We start from the raw sequence: 19,354 nt of genomic DNA on the forward strand, positions 1-19,354 counted from the left end.
TAATGTTTAATCAAGTTCCAATGTGATATATGATTTGCAAAAAGTTATCAAAGAATAGGTTCTGAAATATCTTTTTGCATACAGTGAAATAGGTTCTGGATTTGATCGTAGATCTAATATGTAAAAGTTACGGCATTCTAACTTTTTTAAATGCACTTCTCTTTATACAGCATGATCTTCTTTTTTTCTCTCCATCTTTAATCCTGATGATTGAGAGAATCTCATTGACAACAAAGGATGTGGCAAAGCAAATAATAACTGCACAGCTCAATCAACAAAAAAATAATAATTGCTGTCTCAAAAACAAGACCACAGTCCATTTGTACTATCATATTAGATTCAGGTTCCCTAATCAGAAAGCTAAATACACACAAATATACAAGCCCCAACAGCATTTTTAGAAGGTTACTAATGGATCAAAAAAATAATAATTTGGAAGGTAGAATATAAAGTGGTGATTACGAGGATCTGAGCCATTCAGTGAAATTTGCATGAAAAAAGTAATTGTCAGCATTTTCTAACATTTGAAAAGGGTTTGTCAGCAACCATTTGAATATTTTATAAAACTTGATTTTCAGTTCTGTAATTTCTCAGCAAAAACATTCTGTGCTCTAATAGTACTGTGGGATTTCAAAGAATAAGCAGATTCTAAAGTGAAATTATATGGTACTTATTATATCATCTAACTAACAATCCAGTGTGATTTGTTTATTGTATGATAAATCTCTTGTGTTGCCTATTGCCTACCTTTAATAACAAAGCTAGCTAGTATAAAATAAAATCAGCATTCTGATAAGTTAGCATACAAAAAGATCTCAGCTTTCCAAACAATTCTTCTTAATGGAGATGATTGAATAAAAAAGTTTGATATCTAGTTAATAATTTTGCTAATATCTTGGCAAACAGCCAAACCCATTTTGGAGCTCTCATGGAGCATCTTGTGTAAAGTTTTTTACACAGTTATCTCTTTGCAAAGTTATCCAGATTTGTTCTATGGGTATCCTGGGTTGTCCCAATGCATGCTAAATACTGCTACACAGTTGAGGCCAGGAGAGAAGAAAACCCATAGCAATAAGAAAACTCAAAATGCTAAAGGTTTTGTTGTGCAAAATGACATCTTTTTTTTTTGTCGTCACAGTGCAATATAAAATTCTCTACTTTTACTAATATAAATACTTTCATATTTTACTTTTTTTTTTTTTTACTATTTTCCTAGCCAGCATGGGAGTTTATCAGAGTTAAATCTCCCTTTAATGATTGGTCAACTACTGCTTTCTTTTCCGGGGATTCTAAGTATGTAAACTAACATCAGAAACATCTCACTTCACTTTACAGGAAGTTCTCAACCATTCATTAGCAACTATTTAAAGTTACAACACTGAAAAATGTGTCCTCACATGACCCTCCCAGAATTCTGACAGTCATGTGATCAAAATTTGGGTGCTTGGCAACTGACATATATTTACAACAGTTGCAGTGTCTGAGGGTCATATGAGTATCATATGCAATCTTCCTACTCGACTTTCAACAAGCAATAGAGTAAGCCAGATTTGCTTAACAACCATGTGATTTGCTTAACAATGTGACAGAAAAGATTATAAAATCAGTTGCAACTCACTAAACAACCACCTTGCTTAGCAAAAGAAATTATGGTCCCAATTGTTGTAAGTCGAGGATTATCTGAATCATTGTATTCATGCAGATAATGAAGTGGTTCTATTAGGATCAAGATCTTTTCATAGTCCATCTCTCCATACTGTATCCCAAAAGGAGAACCAGAAACACTTATAGATGAACTGGTAGATGGTTGACCACTAACTTTGCAGTTCCTTGTTCTTAAGGCTTGTGTCACCTGTTATCTCTGTTTTTTGTGTCACCTAGCCCAATGAAGGACTCTGGAGAACTTGAAAGCTAGCATACAATACTTATTTAGGATATTTTAATTGGTCCTAGTAAGAGCACTAGTAAGTGCTCAGCTATGAATCTGGACTATTTTTCACTTTCTATTTTTGATGAAGTAATTTGTCTCTAGTCTTGTTTTCTATTCCAAAACAAAGACAGCAATGACCCCAAACCCCAAATTAGATGATAACTTTTAATCAACACATCCTAAGAGTTTGACAAATGATCTATTAAACATGCACACAATATTTCTGTCAAGATTTTCTAACTTTCACAGAATGCAAATGAGCTAAGAAATCAGACCATTCACTGTTTGCATCGGTGCTGATGGAGTTCTGCTTATTGAGCAAGGATTATATTAATATAAAGTTATTTACTTTTCTCTCTTTTCTACTTTTTCTATTTTTCTTTCTAAGAACACTGTATTGTCTGTTACATCGTTTGTCATTTTACTCAGAGCAGGTCAGTTATGATGACGTTTTCAAAAAGTTTCCTAAAGAAAGTTATGATAATAATGAGGTTGACTCCATGTGGGTGTAAATTAACAATGTCCTTTAATTTATACCTGCTCTATGTTTTGCTGATACAGTCTAGTTAGTGACAGCACTTAGGTCCTTGGAAAGGAGAGAACAAGTCAATCAAACAATACAAAACCATGCATATTAAAACCGACTTGGTGCCCTGATGTGAAGCTGCTTGACTGAGCAGTGCAGTGTCAACCATGTCTTTCTTCTAATGCTAAAAGTAATGTACAGAGACAGAGTGACACTCCAAGTACAGCCTCCCATCAGCTGTAATTAATCTTTCAGTTAACAGAAGGACTAGAAAGCCTTTCATCAGCCACTTCTGAAGTCGAAGAGACCCTGCTTTTTGATGTTTGTATTCTGAGTAAAATTGTCCCCACCAGTTCTAACAAATTGAAACACCAGGCTAATTATGGCAGCTAATGAAGTGTGGGGAATGGTCGCAGCTTGTCTTGAAACTGTTCCTTCAGCTCAGATTAGAGTTTCATCAATCACTTTTTTAAACTGATCTAGAATTGCTTCTGCCCGGTGCTTGGCACTTTTAAAGCTGTTTCTGTAATTGGTTTTTCCCCAAAGCTTAGTCTGTTTTTGAAATATTATCTTTTTTAGGATAAAATACTCAAACGTATGTGTGTAGGTCAGCATGGGTGCATGTTATATATATTACTTCTATCAGCTGATCACTTGGTAGAAAACTAATAAAAAATAACTCTTGATATACTGCTTTTAATCCACCTCACAATAGCAATAGAACATATTCACATATATACACATAAATGGTTATTCTTGGGCTTCAATGCATTCTGGCATAACCACATGAGACACAGGGCAAAGGAGAGATAGCCTAAGTATAATCAGAGGTTTCAGATTAAATGAGTGGTTGGGATTATATTCTAGCATATATCATTCAGAAAAATCAAGTGTGGCTTTGTTTTGTTTTGTTTTTAACCTCTGTAGGAAGTAATTCGCAGAAATGGTTACCGGTATATGCAATTCAGAATAACATTTCCACTTCATTTTTCACAGGGTCAAGTTACTTACCAACTAAAATTTGAACAAATGCTATATGTTAAAATATAAATATAGCTTTCATTAAAAAAATGAAATGTTAATTTGTAACATTTGTATTGTAGTACAAATTACAAATTGTAATTGTAATTACAAATTATAATTTGTAGTACATTACAAGCATTTATAGGCTTAAAAATTAACATTCCATTTCAGAAAGGTTTACATTTTCTAGAAGTGCTGATGTTTAAAATCTGAAAAATGAAGGCAATTAAAGGCAATTATGGGTTTTATTCTCTGCATTGATTTCGTTTTTACAGTTAAATGACACTTATAGATAGCTTTCCATTTTCTTCAAGTAGATCTAAAAATCTGGAGCAATAAAATGAATAACGATCAGTAATTCAGAAATTCACACCTTATCACACTTCATGAGGAGGCATATTTCAAAGTAACTGTAAGTGTGTTCTTAACAATGGTGGGACTTTTGATAAAATAGGAATCCAGTGCCAACAAAGTTATATGAAAGATTCTGTTTTCAAAAGTCCAGAGGTTCCCAAAGAAAAATTCCAGCTGATAAGTTATGCCAAAATAAAGAAGCCATGTTGACATCTTATCAAGAAGGATACGATGTCAACATGTGAGAGACACACAAAGAATGGAATGAGCAAGACATTCCAAACACTGCCCAGCATTGAATCCCATAAAATGCCTAATTCTACAATTCCTTTAGTGAAAGAAACCTCCGGGCCACGACTTGTTCAGAACTGGGCCGGGGAAGTGGCGGGTGGGTAAGTGCGTGCATGTACAGTAAGGTCTATTTGTGCGAGTGGTGGGAACCCCAGTGGTAACACATGCCCACTGCTTGTGCAAATGGAACTGCATACATGTGCCCTTGCCCACCACTTGCGCAGAACCATCCCCTCTCACCCCTCCCCCACCAATCTGCAAAGCTGGAAAGTTTGCAGAATGATGATCTAAAGGTGCCCCTTGTTTGTTTTTCTTTTCACACAATAATAACAACCTGGAGATTAAAGACAACAAAATCCTGAACAAAGAAATGTAGCTAAAGAAGAATTCTTGTGATCCGGAATATCTGATGAATTCACAGACAGCCTGCCTGTTTTATGAAAAAAACCATTAAAAGATTTGTTTCAGGATTGCATGACATCTTTTCTTTTGAAAAGTATTTCAAACCAATGCTTCAGTCTCTGAACTACCTTGTATAAACAGTGGGGTTTTTTTCACTTTCATCTATTATTAAGACCTACAAAGAAGTAGTGAGGGAGAAGGAAATCAAGTTATTACTAAAATAACCTCTAATATATGGGGATTTAATTGCTAATAAATAATAATTATTTTATTTTTCTCATTTCTGAATTCCATCTCCCTCAAAGAAGGACTCTGGGCAGTACTATAAAATAACAGAATTTAAAAACAGTACCATATATAAAAATTAAAATGTTAGAACTAAAATTTCAAAATTAAAGTAATTTAGAAGAAGGCAATAATAATTAAGCCCTGTTAAAGATTAATTTAAAAGGCAAAGGGTGGGATCTCAGGGCACTGATCAGCCTCACAGCTGCATGCTCCTTTGCGCTCCCCACACAAGGCCAGAGAGTCATGTTTTAGTTCCTTTTCGGAAGGACAGGAAAGTGAGGGCCTGCCTTATGCTCGGGGGAGAATATTCCACAGGGTGGGTGTAGCAGCAGAGAAGGCTCTCTTTCTAGCCCCCACCAGTGGGAGTTCTTTAACTAATATGGGGTTTGCAACATACCATCTCTGCCTGACCAGGTGGGTTGGCCAATGTAATGGGACAAAGCCAGTTCCCTATATAGCCTGGCACTATGCCATGTAAGCCTTTATACGTCACAACCAACACCCTGAATTGGTCCCAGAAGCAAACTGGTATCCAGTGCACTTTGCGGAGCAGAAATGTTACATGTGCTTTTCTTTGGGCACCCAATACACTCATGTGTGGCTGCATTCGGCACCAGCTGAAGCTTCCAGATACTTTTCAAGGGTAGCCCCATGTCAAGCACATTGCAATAGTCCAAATGGGAAGTGACCAGAGCAATGAGTGACCAAATGGAGAGTATCCCTATCCAGGAAAGGGCATAACTGGCGCACAACACAGAGTTGAGCAAAGCCCCCCCCCCCAAAGCCATGGCTGCCACCTGCTCTTCAGGAAGGAGCTGTGTGTCCAAGAGGACCCTCAGATTACACTCTGTCTGATGCAACCCCATCTAAGACAAAAAATGATAAACTCTTAGATACAGAAGGGCCCATCCACAACCATTCCATGTTACCAAGTTCAGCTGAAGTATCTTGTTTCCCATCCCAGCCCCCACAGCATCCAGGCACTGCAAAATAATGTTCACAGCATCAATCATTTCACTTGGGATGGAGATATATAACTAGGTATAATCAGGTTACTGGTGATACTTCATCCCATGGTGATGGATGATCTCACCCAGTGGTGTCATGTAGATATTAAAAAGGAGTGGATAGTGTGCACCCAACAAAGCAGGGGCTGTGAACTGGACCAATTTGGACCATCTTCGGAGAAAGCAGGTGAACCAGCATAAAACAGTGCTGAACAGTGTGTGTGTATTTGGGGGTAGGTGGGGAAAGAGAGAGCCTCACTCATACTGCGTCAATTTTATATTTTTATTATCTCAAGAGATAGTAAGAAAATGTAAGAATAAAATTTTGGAGATTACTATTTCTTTTCTGTAATATCACATAATCTTTTAACATATCTTATGTATAAACAGTAATAATAGGGATAATCCCCATTTCATGTCAACTTACTCTTTTAATAAGAGTATCTATTATACAGTAGCAAATGTTACATTTGATAAATACCATTTATTTAAACATGTAGAGAAAATTAGCTGTTATCCCCATTTAGAAAAAATAATTTTGGAAATTATCATGTAAGACTTAGACCATTTCAGTTACAATAGTCAATAAGTTTAAAATGCCAGTCCAACAATTTCATCTGTACTTTTGTTTTTTAGCTTTGATTCAGTAAGGTTCAAGGGTATCCAAGTATGAAATAGCTTGTGAGGAAATTCACATCACTGTCTTAATTTAATTTCGTTATAATGAAGAGTGCATTCGTTCCAAAAATAGAATATTATCTCTGGCAATTTGGGTTGAAATATAGATATTAAGCATATTTAGGAAGTGCCAGGACAAAATAATAGCCCACACTTTATATATATACTGTATTTCTAGGTCTGTAAGGATGAGTAAGATATATATTTCAATAAAGAAGTACTCATAAATTGCAAAAGAATAACTTTATTTTTCCTATATCATATATATATATATGTGATAGATAGATAGATAGATAGATAGATAGATAGATCATATATATATATAGATCATATAGGAAAAATAAAGTTATTCTTTTGCAATTTATGAGTACTTCTTTATTGAAATATATATCTTACTCATCCTTACAGACCTAGAAATACAGTAAATGTATAAGCATATATGATGCCATATTATAATACCTCAGCTAAACACAATTTAGTCAGACTAAAATTAACCTTTCTTTGGGTTTTTTTTGTAGTCCTTTATGTTTTTTACTATTTTATATTTTTTTTCCTTAGCCAATAAACTATACTTTAATGAATCATGAAGTGTAAATTAGACTACATGACATTAGTATAGCAGAATTCAATTTCCTAAGAAGCTTAACATTTACGTAAAGAGGGGTAAAACAGCTGTTTCTAATACTTGCAGATGTGAAGGCGCACTTGGAAATAGGCAGCTAAATTCCAGGAAAGCTCAGGATCAAAATAGGAATCATGACCCTATTTATAAGTGGCTAGGTGTATTGTTTTTTTCCACAATCAGGAAGAGCACTACTTTTTGAATAGCAAGTAAATATAAATTATGTCCAATAAAATCAGCTTAATTATTGCAATTCCAAAGATGCTTTTTCAAGAGGCAACTGGACTTTCTTGTTTTTCTTTGTAGATGTTTTGCTTTTGCTTAGATATTATATATCTAATTTCAACAAAAGTTAGCTGTAATGATGATACATGGAGAAGAGATTATATTATATAACTTTCTTAATTTTGGGGGGGAAAAAGTAAGAAACAAGAAAAAAATAATAGTCAAGAGATAACAGAAGACAAAATAAAGAAAAATAGCAGATAGCAGAAAAAACAGAGATACAATTCACCGTCTTTCACAACCAAATGTAAACAAAACTTAAGTCCAACTCTTGCTCTGCAAATTACAACATAGCATCCATTTTTAATAATTTATAAATATTACTAGCCGTAATTTCATTTTTTTTCTGTTTCATGAAAAAGTCCAAAAGTGGCTTCTAATTGGTATTAAATTTAGCCAATGCCCTTTCTCTAATTAGAGCTATTGGTTTTGTCATCATATCAGCTTTACCAACTACTCTTCCATTATAGATATTGTTGGATCCTTCCAGCATTGAGTCTATAGCAGTCTTGCTGACGTTATAATATATAAGAAAAAATGCCATGCAATTTATCCAAAGTTTTGTCCATCAACCCAACAAAAATGTCTCTGGTCTGAATTGTATATTAACCTTTAATTTTTTAATTAATAACTTTAGCTTTTTACAAATCTGCCAAAGGAGATAAAATGTCCCTTGGTATTTACAGCTACAACTTATGTTTTAACTCCCTTTATGCATTTTTTACAATCTTTCCAGTTATAAATTCCATCTATGCATTATTTTATAGAAATTCTCTGTAAGATTGTAACTTATTATACATTTCAACCCTTTTGTCCATATGTTTCCCAATGCCTCATTTATATATTATATCCAAAAATTTTAACCGATCTTATCATCTAATCATTAACTTATTCGTTTTCTATTTCCAGTCTCAATGAAAATTTGTATATTTTAGAAATAAGTTGTTCATCATTAGTACATAACTCAATTTCAAATGTAGTTTTATCATATGGACAGCCATATACTTTTTTATCAAGTTTAAATCTTTCTGAGAGTTACGTATGTGAAAATCACTGACATGTATATACTTCTGATACCAAATCTTCTCTTGATTTTATTTTAAATGCACCTTGGGCATATTTTAGCAGTTCATGAGAAGAGATTAAGTTAGCTGCTCATATAATAAAGATTAGATTAAAAAACTGTTTAGTTATGATCTTATAATTCCATGATTGCTTTGAATCTTGCATGAGTTATTATGACTTTATGAAAAACTAGTAGCTCACCCTTTTTTTAATTTTTTTAATTTGTTTTTATTTCTATACCGCCCTTCTCCAAATAGGACTTAGGGCGGTGAACAGCCAAAGTAAAAAACAATACATACAAAATTTAAAAGCAGTTTAAAATAATTACATATTTTGGCCGTAAATTAAAACAACCCAATTTAAAATCAGTTTAAAATTTAACTCAAGCCAGCCCAGCTAGTTGAAATAAATGGGTTTTCAGGGTCCGACGAAAAATCCGGAGGTCTGTTATTGTACGTATCTCTGGGGGGAGGTTGTTCCAGAGGGTAGGCGCCGCCACAGAGAAGGCTCTCCCCCTGGGAGTCGTCAGACCGACATTGTCTGGCGGACGGCACCCTGAGGAGGCCCACTCTGTGTGAGCGTACTGGCCGGTGGGAGGCTATTGGTGGCAGAAGGCGGTCTCGTAAGTACCCCGGCCCTAAGCCATGGAGCCATTTATTTTACCATGCACTGTTCTGTTTGTCTTCCAACTGAACTGAACTCCAAACTCATCCTTTTACAAATGCTATCAAAATAGATTTATAAATCTATTTACGAACAAGCACATGGTATGTCTATATGTGTGTACACACACACATACACACATATACACCTATAAGCAGTGGTGGGATTCAAATATTCAAACAACCGGTTCTATGCCCTAATGATTTCTTCCAACAAGCAGTTCACCAAAACTCTCAGAAAGTTAACAACCAGTTCTCCCGAAGTAGTGTGAACTGGCTGAATCCCACCACTGCCTATAAGGTAAAGGTAAAGGTAAAGGTAAAGGTAAAGGTAAAGGTTCCCTTCGCACATATATGCTAGTCATTCCCGACTCTAGGGGGCGGTGCTCATCTCTGTTTCAAAGAGCCAGCACTGTCCGAAGACATCTCCATGGTCATGTGGCCGGCACGACTAAACGCCAAAGGTATATGGAACGCTGTTACCTTCCCACCAAAGGTGGTCCCTATTTTTCTACTTGCATTTTTTATGTGCTTTGGAACTGCTAGGTTGGCAGAAGCTGGGACAAGTAACGGGAGCTCACCCCATTATGCAGCACTAAGGATTCAAACCGCTGAACTGCTGACCTTTCAATCAACAAGCTCAGCATCTTAGCCACTGAGCCACCATGTCCCTATATACATCTATACATATACATATATACACATATTTCTTAATTACTACAATATCAAAGCTGACTCTCTGCAAAAATAAACCAGCTGTTATGAGGTTTTATTTGCTATTTAGCCACTGACCATCAATTAAAACTGAAAGAAAACACTGAGAGAAGTATGTATCTTCTCGTTTTTAAAAGGCTTGGTCAATATTTATAAGTAAATTCTGTTGCAAAAATTATACCAAAATTAATATATTTTTGTCTTTGAAAGATAAAAATATTAACATTTCTAAAGACTTCTCACTGTGAGAATAATTCCCTCATATTTATAAATGTTCTCATACCCTTGTTGTCATTAGCTAAATAAAGTATGAAGCAGAATGCTGATAATATGACAGGCATGCAGAAGAATACAAAAACTTTTTTATGATGACTAGTTTTTCTATTTTAGAAATTGATGACAGGTTGATTCAAGCCTACTTATAAAATCATTAAATAAGTTGAAAATTGACTTCAATTTCTGTCAGTTAGTCTTGTTAAATTGGAGATATCTTTGTTGTTAGCTTTACTTTCATTTGGAAGAGGTAATTAGCCAGAGAGTTAGATGTGCTGCGTTTAGAGGCAGTCCACCAGCTCATTGAAAAATACCATTAAATCCTTATGTGGAAAACAGTTTGTCTGAGATTGCAGGTAAGAAAGGTACTCAGCCTTCAAATGAACTCTAGGATAATATCATAAGAATGTGGAGGCTGATTGTAGATAGGAGATATGATAAAGTAACTGAAAAGATGTGCGCTTCTTTCTCAGCATACAAAAATTAAATAAAATAACCTTTTATGGATTAATGAATTTCTTAACAGTCCACAAAATGACTGGAATAAATTCCCTTCCTTGATTAGTTAAGATTTTTTTTTGTTTTCCTGAAAAGTAATATATATATATATATGCCATCATATATATATATGATGGCAACCCTATGGCACACGTGCCAGAGGTGGCACACAGAGACCTCTCTGTGGGCATGCGCGCCGTCGCCAGCTGCTCTTCTTGTTTCCGGGCGCCCGCAAGCGCACCAACCAGCTGGTCTGCATGCATGCCAGAGCTCCAGAAACGCAAAGACCATCTGACCGGTGTGTGCCGGCCACCTGGTCTTTGAGTTTTGGGTGTACCCGCGCACGCGAAGACCATCTGGCCGGCACACATGCGAGAGCCGGAAACTCGAAGACCAAGTGGCCAGCACACGCATGTGCACTGGCCAGCTGGTCTTCGGGTTTTCAGTGCTCTGGCGTGCACGCATTCCAGTTTGGGCACTCAGTGCCGAAAAGGTTCGCCTCCCTGATATATACTGTAGGGTAGAACATTTACTACTAATAAAATAAGTTACATCAGAGACATTTAAATTATAGCCTCTAGTAGTACACCAACTTTCTTCAGATGCTACAACAAAAGTTTGTGAAGTGCCCCTTTTTAAAGGTTTGTAAAACCCTAATTTAGTCATTGATTTTTTAAAAATGTTTATTCATAGCAAATCTACAACTGATAGAACTTCATGGAAAGATAATGCCTACCATTCTGGTTGATTATTTTGATCAGGTTATAAATAAGAATCAGATTCCTTTAGCCCTGAGAAGTAATTGCTGGTTATGGTTAATATCCCACGTCATCTCTCTGTTTCTGAGCAATGCTACTTAAGGTGTCTAGATGTACAAGTAGGAATTGAAAATTATAGTATAGGACCCTTTCATTAGCTGAAATATTTTAAACTTGTTTCACTGAGACCAGTATTGGTGTCAATGTACTTTGTGTGAAAAGTGCAATAGCAGCATTAGTATTTGACAGCCCTTGTTGAAATAAGTGAAATTAATGGAGCTCTTTTCATATACGACAAGGCCATGGTACCCCTTTCATGCTGCTTACAGACAGAGAAAAGTCAATACTTTTTTATTACTTGATGCTGACCTACATTCTGCACTACAAGTGCCAGGCCCACTAATTGGTTTCAGTTTTGAGGAAAGTTTGCCCCAAAGAAACATTGGAGCAGATAAATCAATCTTTTTTAGGGTAGCTTAGTGGCTTTGAGCACTTTAAATGACATATGTGTTGTATTGACAAAAGGGCCTGTTATACTTATTTTGTCATGTCAAAAGCCCTAGTACTACATGGAAGTGTTAACCAGCATTAATTTGATTAACGGGAATCCCCAATTTATATTGATTAACATTTTATTTTAATAGTAGTTTCCCACTTTTTTCCTTTATTTTTCTTACCCCTCCTCCCAACCCCTTTTGTTTTTCCTGTTAAATAGCACTGCATAGTCATTAAAAGTTTGTGAAGTATCTTGCAGCTTGTAGCTTCTCAGTTCAAAGCTCTTATTTTACTATTACAGTCATTAGGATTTCAGGAAAGACTTGGATGAGGACCCCTAGAGTTAAATGGAGGGGGCCATATTTTTTGCCATTGATTTTGAAGCAGAACTTCCCACTGAGTCCTCGTAAGATATCTTTGCTATTAAGTGCTTTTTTCCAAATAAAATGTAAGTACAATTGCACTGGACAACATCTGAAAACAAAACATATCTTTTTTATTTACATAGAAACATATGATTGGTACCCAATGAAATAAACATTTCAGATAGTGCATAGACCCTAATTTAGTTATAGGTGTGAGAGTCTGAAAACTGCAGAATTCATTTATAAATCTTAAGTGGATAACTTTAGGATTGTCGATTCTGTTTGTGAAGCAAAGTGAGAAGAGAATTTTTTTTCTTCCAAAAGATAATTCTGAAACAAGTGATTTTGGTCATTTGGACTAAGATGCCTTATCCTCTAATTCAATCTATTTTGCTGGATAGCAAGAAACACAACAAAAAAGCAAAGCTTCTTTCATATAAACAGGGTTTTACTCTGCTGATATCAGGACAAAATCTATCTAGTATATACGACCTTAAAAAGCTATTATTACATTGCAGACCTTAATTTGGTATATTTTTCCAAACATAGGATTGCAACCTTTATTATCTGTGAAATAATTAAAAATAGCTAGTTAGATAACTATTGCTAGAAGCAATACCTCAGTACAAGTTGTTTTCTGTCTTTCTTTTTCTTTAGTCTTTTAAAAATAAACAGCATTCACATTCTGAATTTATTTAAAAGTATATATGCCACACTCCCATTTGTGGGTATAAACTTCTTATAAACAAACATATGCAAATTATTAAATTGGTAGTAAGGAAAAGGTAAACCATGAGAAGCTTTCAAATGTTAATCAGATTCCTAGTTGAGAATATTATTGGTTTCCATTCATAGTTCTAGATCCATTCATAGTTCTAGATCCACTTTCCTAAATGATTAGTGGAAAATTAGAGTGGTCCAATTCAGGGATGTATCCATATGTTTTATGTAAACAGTATTGCTTGGTTAGGCAAGAAAATAATCAGGCATTTGGTATTGTTTGGCATTCCTACTGTAACAAGTGCTAACAAGATAAATGAAAGTTACCTGCAGAAATGTAGATTTGGCCACAAAGAATTAAAAGCATTGGGAATTCAAGATTTTTAAATAGCAGTTAGGTTAAAATAACAACTTACTTACTAAAACAATAACTGACACCAATTCTTAGATCCCTTTATTTAATCCAAAGAATAAGTTTTTCAGGGATGTATGGCTTTCTCCTCCCCACCCCCCACTTATTATGCATTGTAATATATATGTGAATTAACCCAATCAGTAAGGTTAACTTTATCAATCACATTAACTTGCTATGTTCTATTACATGACTAATGACTACCTTTGGTTTTTATTGTAAAACTATAAAAAGAAAGAATAATTTCTATAACAACCCTCTTTAGGCTTCTCTATTTCCAATATCAATTCTGTCAATAAACCAAATACATTGTGCTTCAGTGTAATTGTGTCCTGGTCTCCAGTTTAAACATATGCCTGAGAAACTTTCCTTCAGTGACATATCCAATATATTTTAATCTTTTCCATCTCAGCATAATAGAAGATGCTATGCTATAATATACTGTTGAAAGTTCAATGATTTTCTGCCTCTTATCTAAACATTCCTCAATTTAGGTTCTACTGAATATTTCCATATGTTGGTCAGCTTGTTCGTGTAGCCATCTGTTTATCTGAGAGAAGTATGGAGATATCAGTAACCAAGATTTTTGCTAACCAATGTTGTAGCTACATCACTATCCAGTGGACACTGATGGATTTCTTGGACCTTTAGAGTTTTTGTTTTTTGATAGATTTGTTTCCCCATATGTACTGTTTTTAAAAATGTTAAACTTTGAGGAGTTGAACTGTATTAACAAGATTGAAAAACTGCTTATGTTCCCTGAGACTCATCTGCCCTCTCTAGGGATAATCTAGATTGGGATCGGATACATAAAGCTGCTTTTGGGTTCACTGACTATATTGGTAGGCTGGGACATTGGGTTGCTTTAGCTGAATTGGAGAAATACTCGTCAATACACTGATCTTGGCTAATGTCATTTGTAGCCTTTGAATTATGTACATAAACTGATTAACCCATAGGACAGCCCAAAAAGCTCACTAGGTCTATTGGTCTAGTTAGTATGACTATATTAGACTATATTCTCTTGAAAGATAATAGGATCAGAAAATGACTATGCTTTCTTACAAAATTAATGGGGATTTTAGCATTCGGGTTTGGATTATCAGCTATTGGATATAATATTTTAGAATACAGAATCCATTGCATATACATACATACATACATACATATGTATATGTATATGTATATGTATATGTATATGTATATGTATATGTATATGTATATGTATATGTATTCTTGTTGTTAGTTGCGAAGTCATGTCCAACCCATTGCAACCCCATGGACAATGTTCCTCCAGGCCTTCCTGTCCTCTACCATCTTCTGGAGTCCATTTAAGATCATGCCTACTGCTTCAGTGACTCCATCCAGCCACCTCATTCTCTGTCGTCCCCTTCTTCTTTTGCCCTCAATCTTTCCCAGCATTAGGCTCTTCTCCAGTGAGTCCTTCCTTCTCCTTAGGTGGCCAAAATATTTGAGTTTCATCTTCAGGATCTGGCCTTCTAAAGAGCAGTCAGGGTTGATCTCCTCTAGGACTGACCGGTTTGATTGCCTTGCAGTCCAAGGGACTCGCAGGAGTCTTCTCCAGCACCATAGTTCAAAGGCCTCAATTCTTTGGCACTCAGCCTTTCTTATGGTCCAACTTTCACAGCCATACATTGCAACTGGGAAAATCATAGCTTTGACTATACGCACTTTTGTTGGCAGGGTGATGACTCTGCTTTTTAATATGCTGTCTAGATTTGCCATAGCTTTCCTCCCCACGATCAAGCGACTTTTAACAAACTCTGCATTCTCTTCAATATCACTATAGAAATCCAACATCTTAATCATTGCAGCATATTAGCTTAATATGTTTTCTTTCTCACCAACCAACCCTTCCAGCAAAAAGTGGGAAAACAATTTAATTCCTGGCCTCCCATAAATGTGTAATATGGCCCTACCTCTGTACTTCATTACCTGCCTAATATAGCTCTTTTTTAAATATACAGTATAACTTGATTTTCAAAAACATAAGATAAAAAACAGATAAGAAAAAATGTGTAAAAGAAAAACGATCAAGAAAGAAAGAAGATAGAAATGCAAAAAGAAAAAAAGAGAAAGTAAAAAAAAGAGAAAAAGAATAACTTGTGACTTTCTTTAATACAGATAGGAATAAAAAAATTAATAAATCAAACAGTCCAAGGTTAACAAAAACCCTGTGTATCAGTGGCGGTTGCTCCCGGTTTGGTCCGATTCTTGCGAACCGGTAGTAACAGCGGCGGGAGGCTCTGCCACCTGCCCGGACATCATCATGAATAATCTGCACATGCACAGAAGCTTCTGCGCATGCACGCACACGCGCTTCCGTTGCGAACCGATAGCGGAGGTAAGTAGAACCCACCCCTGCTGTGTATTGAGCCCCTTTCCTCAAAAGGGGGGCCATTACTGTTTTAAAATGACCCAGTAAAGAAGTAGTTCTGTAACTGTTTTATGACAGTCGTATTTTTTAAAAATATACATTTCAGAGGTTTAAGGTTTAAGGTTTATTTGGATTTATATACCGCCCTTCTCCCGAAGAACTCAGAGCGGTGAACAGCCAAAGATAAAACACATACAATATAAAGTTTAAAAACAATTTAAAACATATTAAACAAATTTGGCCCATACTAATTAAAACACCCCATTTTTAAAAGCAAATTAAAATTAAGCAATTGGTGATTTTAGACATAGGAATAAGCTATTTCCAAATTGCTTCTGGTAATATCAGTGAGTCTTATCTAAGACAATTCATTTGAATTTGTGACCGGAGAATGCTTGCTTGCATTAACTAGCCCGCAAAATCTGGTTAATAATTTGGGCATTTATTATATTTTCTGAATAATTAGAAAAATAAGAAGGCAATCACATTTTAATATACTCTTTCATTAGCATAATATCATACAGCCATTTAAGTTTTTCTAAGAACTGGTGGGAACTTGTCTTGCTACAGTCAGAGGAAACCCATCCACTAGTTTAAATATTCAGCTGTGACCATGTAGTGAAATAGCTTTTAAACAACAAGATAAACAGTACAGCTGCCAACATAAAGTAATCTTATGCTAAGGGACTGGAATGACACAGTAGACTTCCTCTTTGTCATTTTGACTTGGATTTGGAGCTGGACATGGGCTCAGTTCCAGCTCAAAAAGCCATTCACTTCAAAGGAACCTAAATTGTCCCAAGGAGCTAATTCTGGCAGTCAGTTGTTGTTATTGTCTGGCAAGTCATCCTAATAGCCAAAGCCGTCTGCTCTCTCAAATCAGAGCTTATTTCTGGGGTCAGAAATGGCTGTTCTTGCTTTAACATGATGAGAGACGGAAGCAGAGACTTACTGAGAGTAAAATAATGACAGCTGGGTTTTTTTTATTATTATTATTACATTCTGATTGTGACTTCCAACAAGTTTATTGTGATTTGATGTTTTCCTCCCCCCTTGTTTACCCCAATAAAACCTAATTATCCAAATACAAACCAGTCCCCAGTTTTAGCTTTCTTTGAATATAAAGTCTTTTTTTTTGGGGGGGGGGGGATTTGTTATATTCCCTGGAATCTGGCAAAACACATTTTCATTATAATGTTTGTATTTTCAAAGAAGTTTCTTGTTCTCATGGTACCTAGAAATTCATCAGAAATATTTTTTTGAAGCATCAGGGGAAAAGACCTTTATCAGCTTCAGAGCCTCTGGCAGTCACTTTACTCAATTCTTTTTCTTTCATCTTTTCACTTAGAAGTAAGTTAATAGAAGTGTAATGAATTAAATATTGTAAATATTTTTTATAATGTTGTACAGTTAATTCAATCAGAGGCTGGCAGGGAAGAAGGAAGAATTAGAAATAGTTTCTATCTCTCTTATTTGTTTCTAAAATTCATGATTTTGGATTTTGCACAACGTTTATAACATTATCTTAAGGAAATAACTTTAAATCGGCTCTTCATCATAGTGGCGATAATATTAAATCACACCCTTCAAAGTTAGATAGAGTCATTGAAATCCCAGTGATAATTACCTTTGGGTTTTCCTCTACCACACTAGAAGCCAACTTCTCCAGCATGAAGAATAAGGCTGAATAAGTAACATTCCCAGAGCCTCTCCTGCCCAATACTAAACTCACATACAGCCCCAGGGGGAAAAGTCTGTTAATGTGCAAAACAAAGAGAGTATCTTCCATTTTTTCTTGTACATAATTAGAGAAAAAGATTTTTTCCGTCCTGCATACTCATAGATATACCTGTCTTGCCAGATTTTATTATTATTATTTACTTTATTCATTAAACATGAAACTCAGTCAACTGAACATTCAAAAATGCATCACAAATACCATTGACTGGTGCTAATGGTTGATACGGGTTGCTGCCAGCATCCTAGGTATCAACCAAGTACCTTCTTAAGATGTATGATGTTCCAAGTAATGCAGTTTTTTGCAGTTCCACTGGTGTTATTGCAGGATGCTGCAATTTGTTGATGTATCTTATCAAATTCTTGGACATGGTACCAAGTGCCCCAATGACAATGGGTATCACTATTATTTGTTTCAACCATAACCGTGTAGTTTGATGGCCAGGTCGCGATATTTCATGATTTTTTCCAGTTCTTTTTCTTCGACACTGGCATCTCCTGGTACCGCGATGTCAATAAATTGTACGTTTCGGTTTTCGACAACTGTGATATCTGGCGTGTTGTGTTCCAAATGATGATCCGTCTGTATTCGAAAGTCCCACAAGATCTTCACTTTCTCATTTTCTATAACTTTTTCCACTTTATGTTCCCATGACTTTTTGGATACAGGTAAATCGTATTTTTTACATAATGACCAGTGGATTAATTTAGCAACTTGGTCATGTCTAGCTTTGTAATCAGTTTGTGTGATTTTGCTGCATTCACATATTAAATGTGAAACAGTTTCGACTCTGTTGTTGCAAAGACGGCAGTTTGGATTGTTGGTGGATTTTTGTATCTTTGCTTTCATATTATTATTATTATCATCATTATCATTATTATTATTAAATGTTTGGACAACAGTAAGAATGAGTTGTTTTTTATTGTACATAAATTATACCTCTCGGTTATTGGACATCAATTATTGTTTGCAGATCTATAAATATATAGGAGTTATTTATGTGAAAAATGTTCTAACAGAATATCCATGATTAAGTTGAGTTTGTCATAATGTTTTGTATACATAGAAGCACAGGGAAAAAAAGTATTCAGTTCAGGGTGGGGGCAGATTTAAATTTTCACACATTTTCCATTTTTTTCTCCCCTCTAGGATTTCTTAACCGTGTTACCATCAATTCCTCTGTTTGGAAAGTTTGGTCAAGCCTATTCCAGAGCTGGGCAATTTGTTTAAACATTACTTCTCCAACCAGTTTTGTAAGCTAACTCTTTTAAGGCCAAAATTGATGCCTATGCTTACTGTACCATACAGTCATTGAAGATTATACTAAGATCATTAGTATAATCGAGTTGTGGAACTTTTGAATTGAAAGAAGGTTTCCATAGCAATTGGTCAACTGCTGTCATCATTTCTATGAAGAATATCCGAAAACAATTTCAGGAACAGGTCTCCATCTTTCCTTTCAACAATCAGAAACTCCAAATAGTAGTGACATCTAAAATAAATGCTATTTGACAACAATTTGAAGAATCAGGGGCATTTTCTTAATCAGATAGTCTCTGCTGTTTTTACAGTTATTTCAGAAATATAGCCTGTTTCTTTTATTGAACAATAAATAAACATAAAATGAAATAAATTAATGATGTGATGTCATCCATATGAAATTGTTAAAATGTTAATATAATGTACCCTTCCCTACATTATCTTCCAAAAGTCTTGAAAAATCAACACCCAGAATTCATTTCCAGGTGACCAGTAATATGCTGTGTGGGTATCCTGGCGTCTTAACTCCAACACATTTAGAAGTATTGTATTGGTGATAGCAAATTGATTGTAACACTTACTGTCTAAAA

General features: G+C 35.3%; 1 protein-coding gene across 1 annotated transcript in view; it reads left to right on the forward strand.

The window, feature by feature from the left end:
- SPATA17 (spermatogenesis associated 17) overlaps positions 1-18,734 on the forward strand; it is a 92,124-nt gene extending 73,390 nt beyond the window's left edge. The window contains exon 10 of the mRNA XM_070949050.1: positions 18,654-18,734. Coding sequence (XP_070805151.1) covers positions 18,654-18,734 — 81 coding nt within the window. The remainder of the gene's footprint in view (positions 1-18,653) is intronic.
- Positions 18,735-19,354: the final 620 nt, after the last annotated feature.

This window comes from Pituophis catenifer, unplaced genomic scaffold, assembly GCF_029215685.1.
Source record: "Pituophis catenifer annectens isolate HBS135680 unplaced genomic scaffold, rPitCat1.0.hap2 SCAF_1, whole genome shotgun sequence".
In the NCBI taxonomy this organism is placed as follows: Eukaryota; Metazoa; Chordata; class Lepidosauria; order Squamata; family Colubridae; genus Pituophis; species Pituophis catenifer.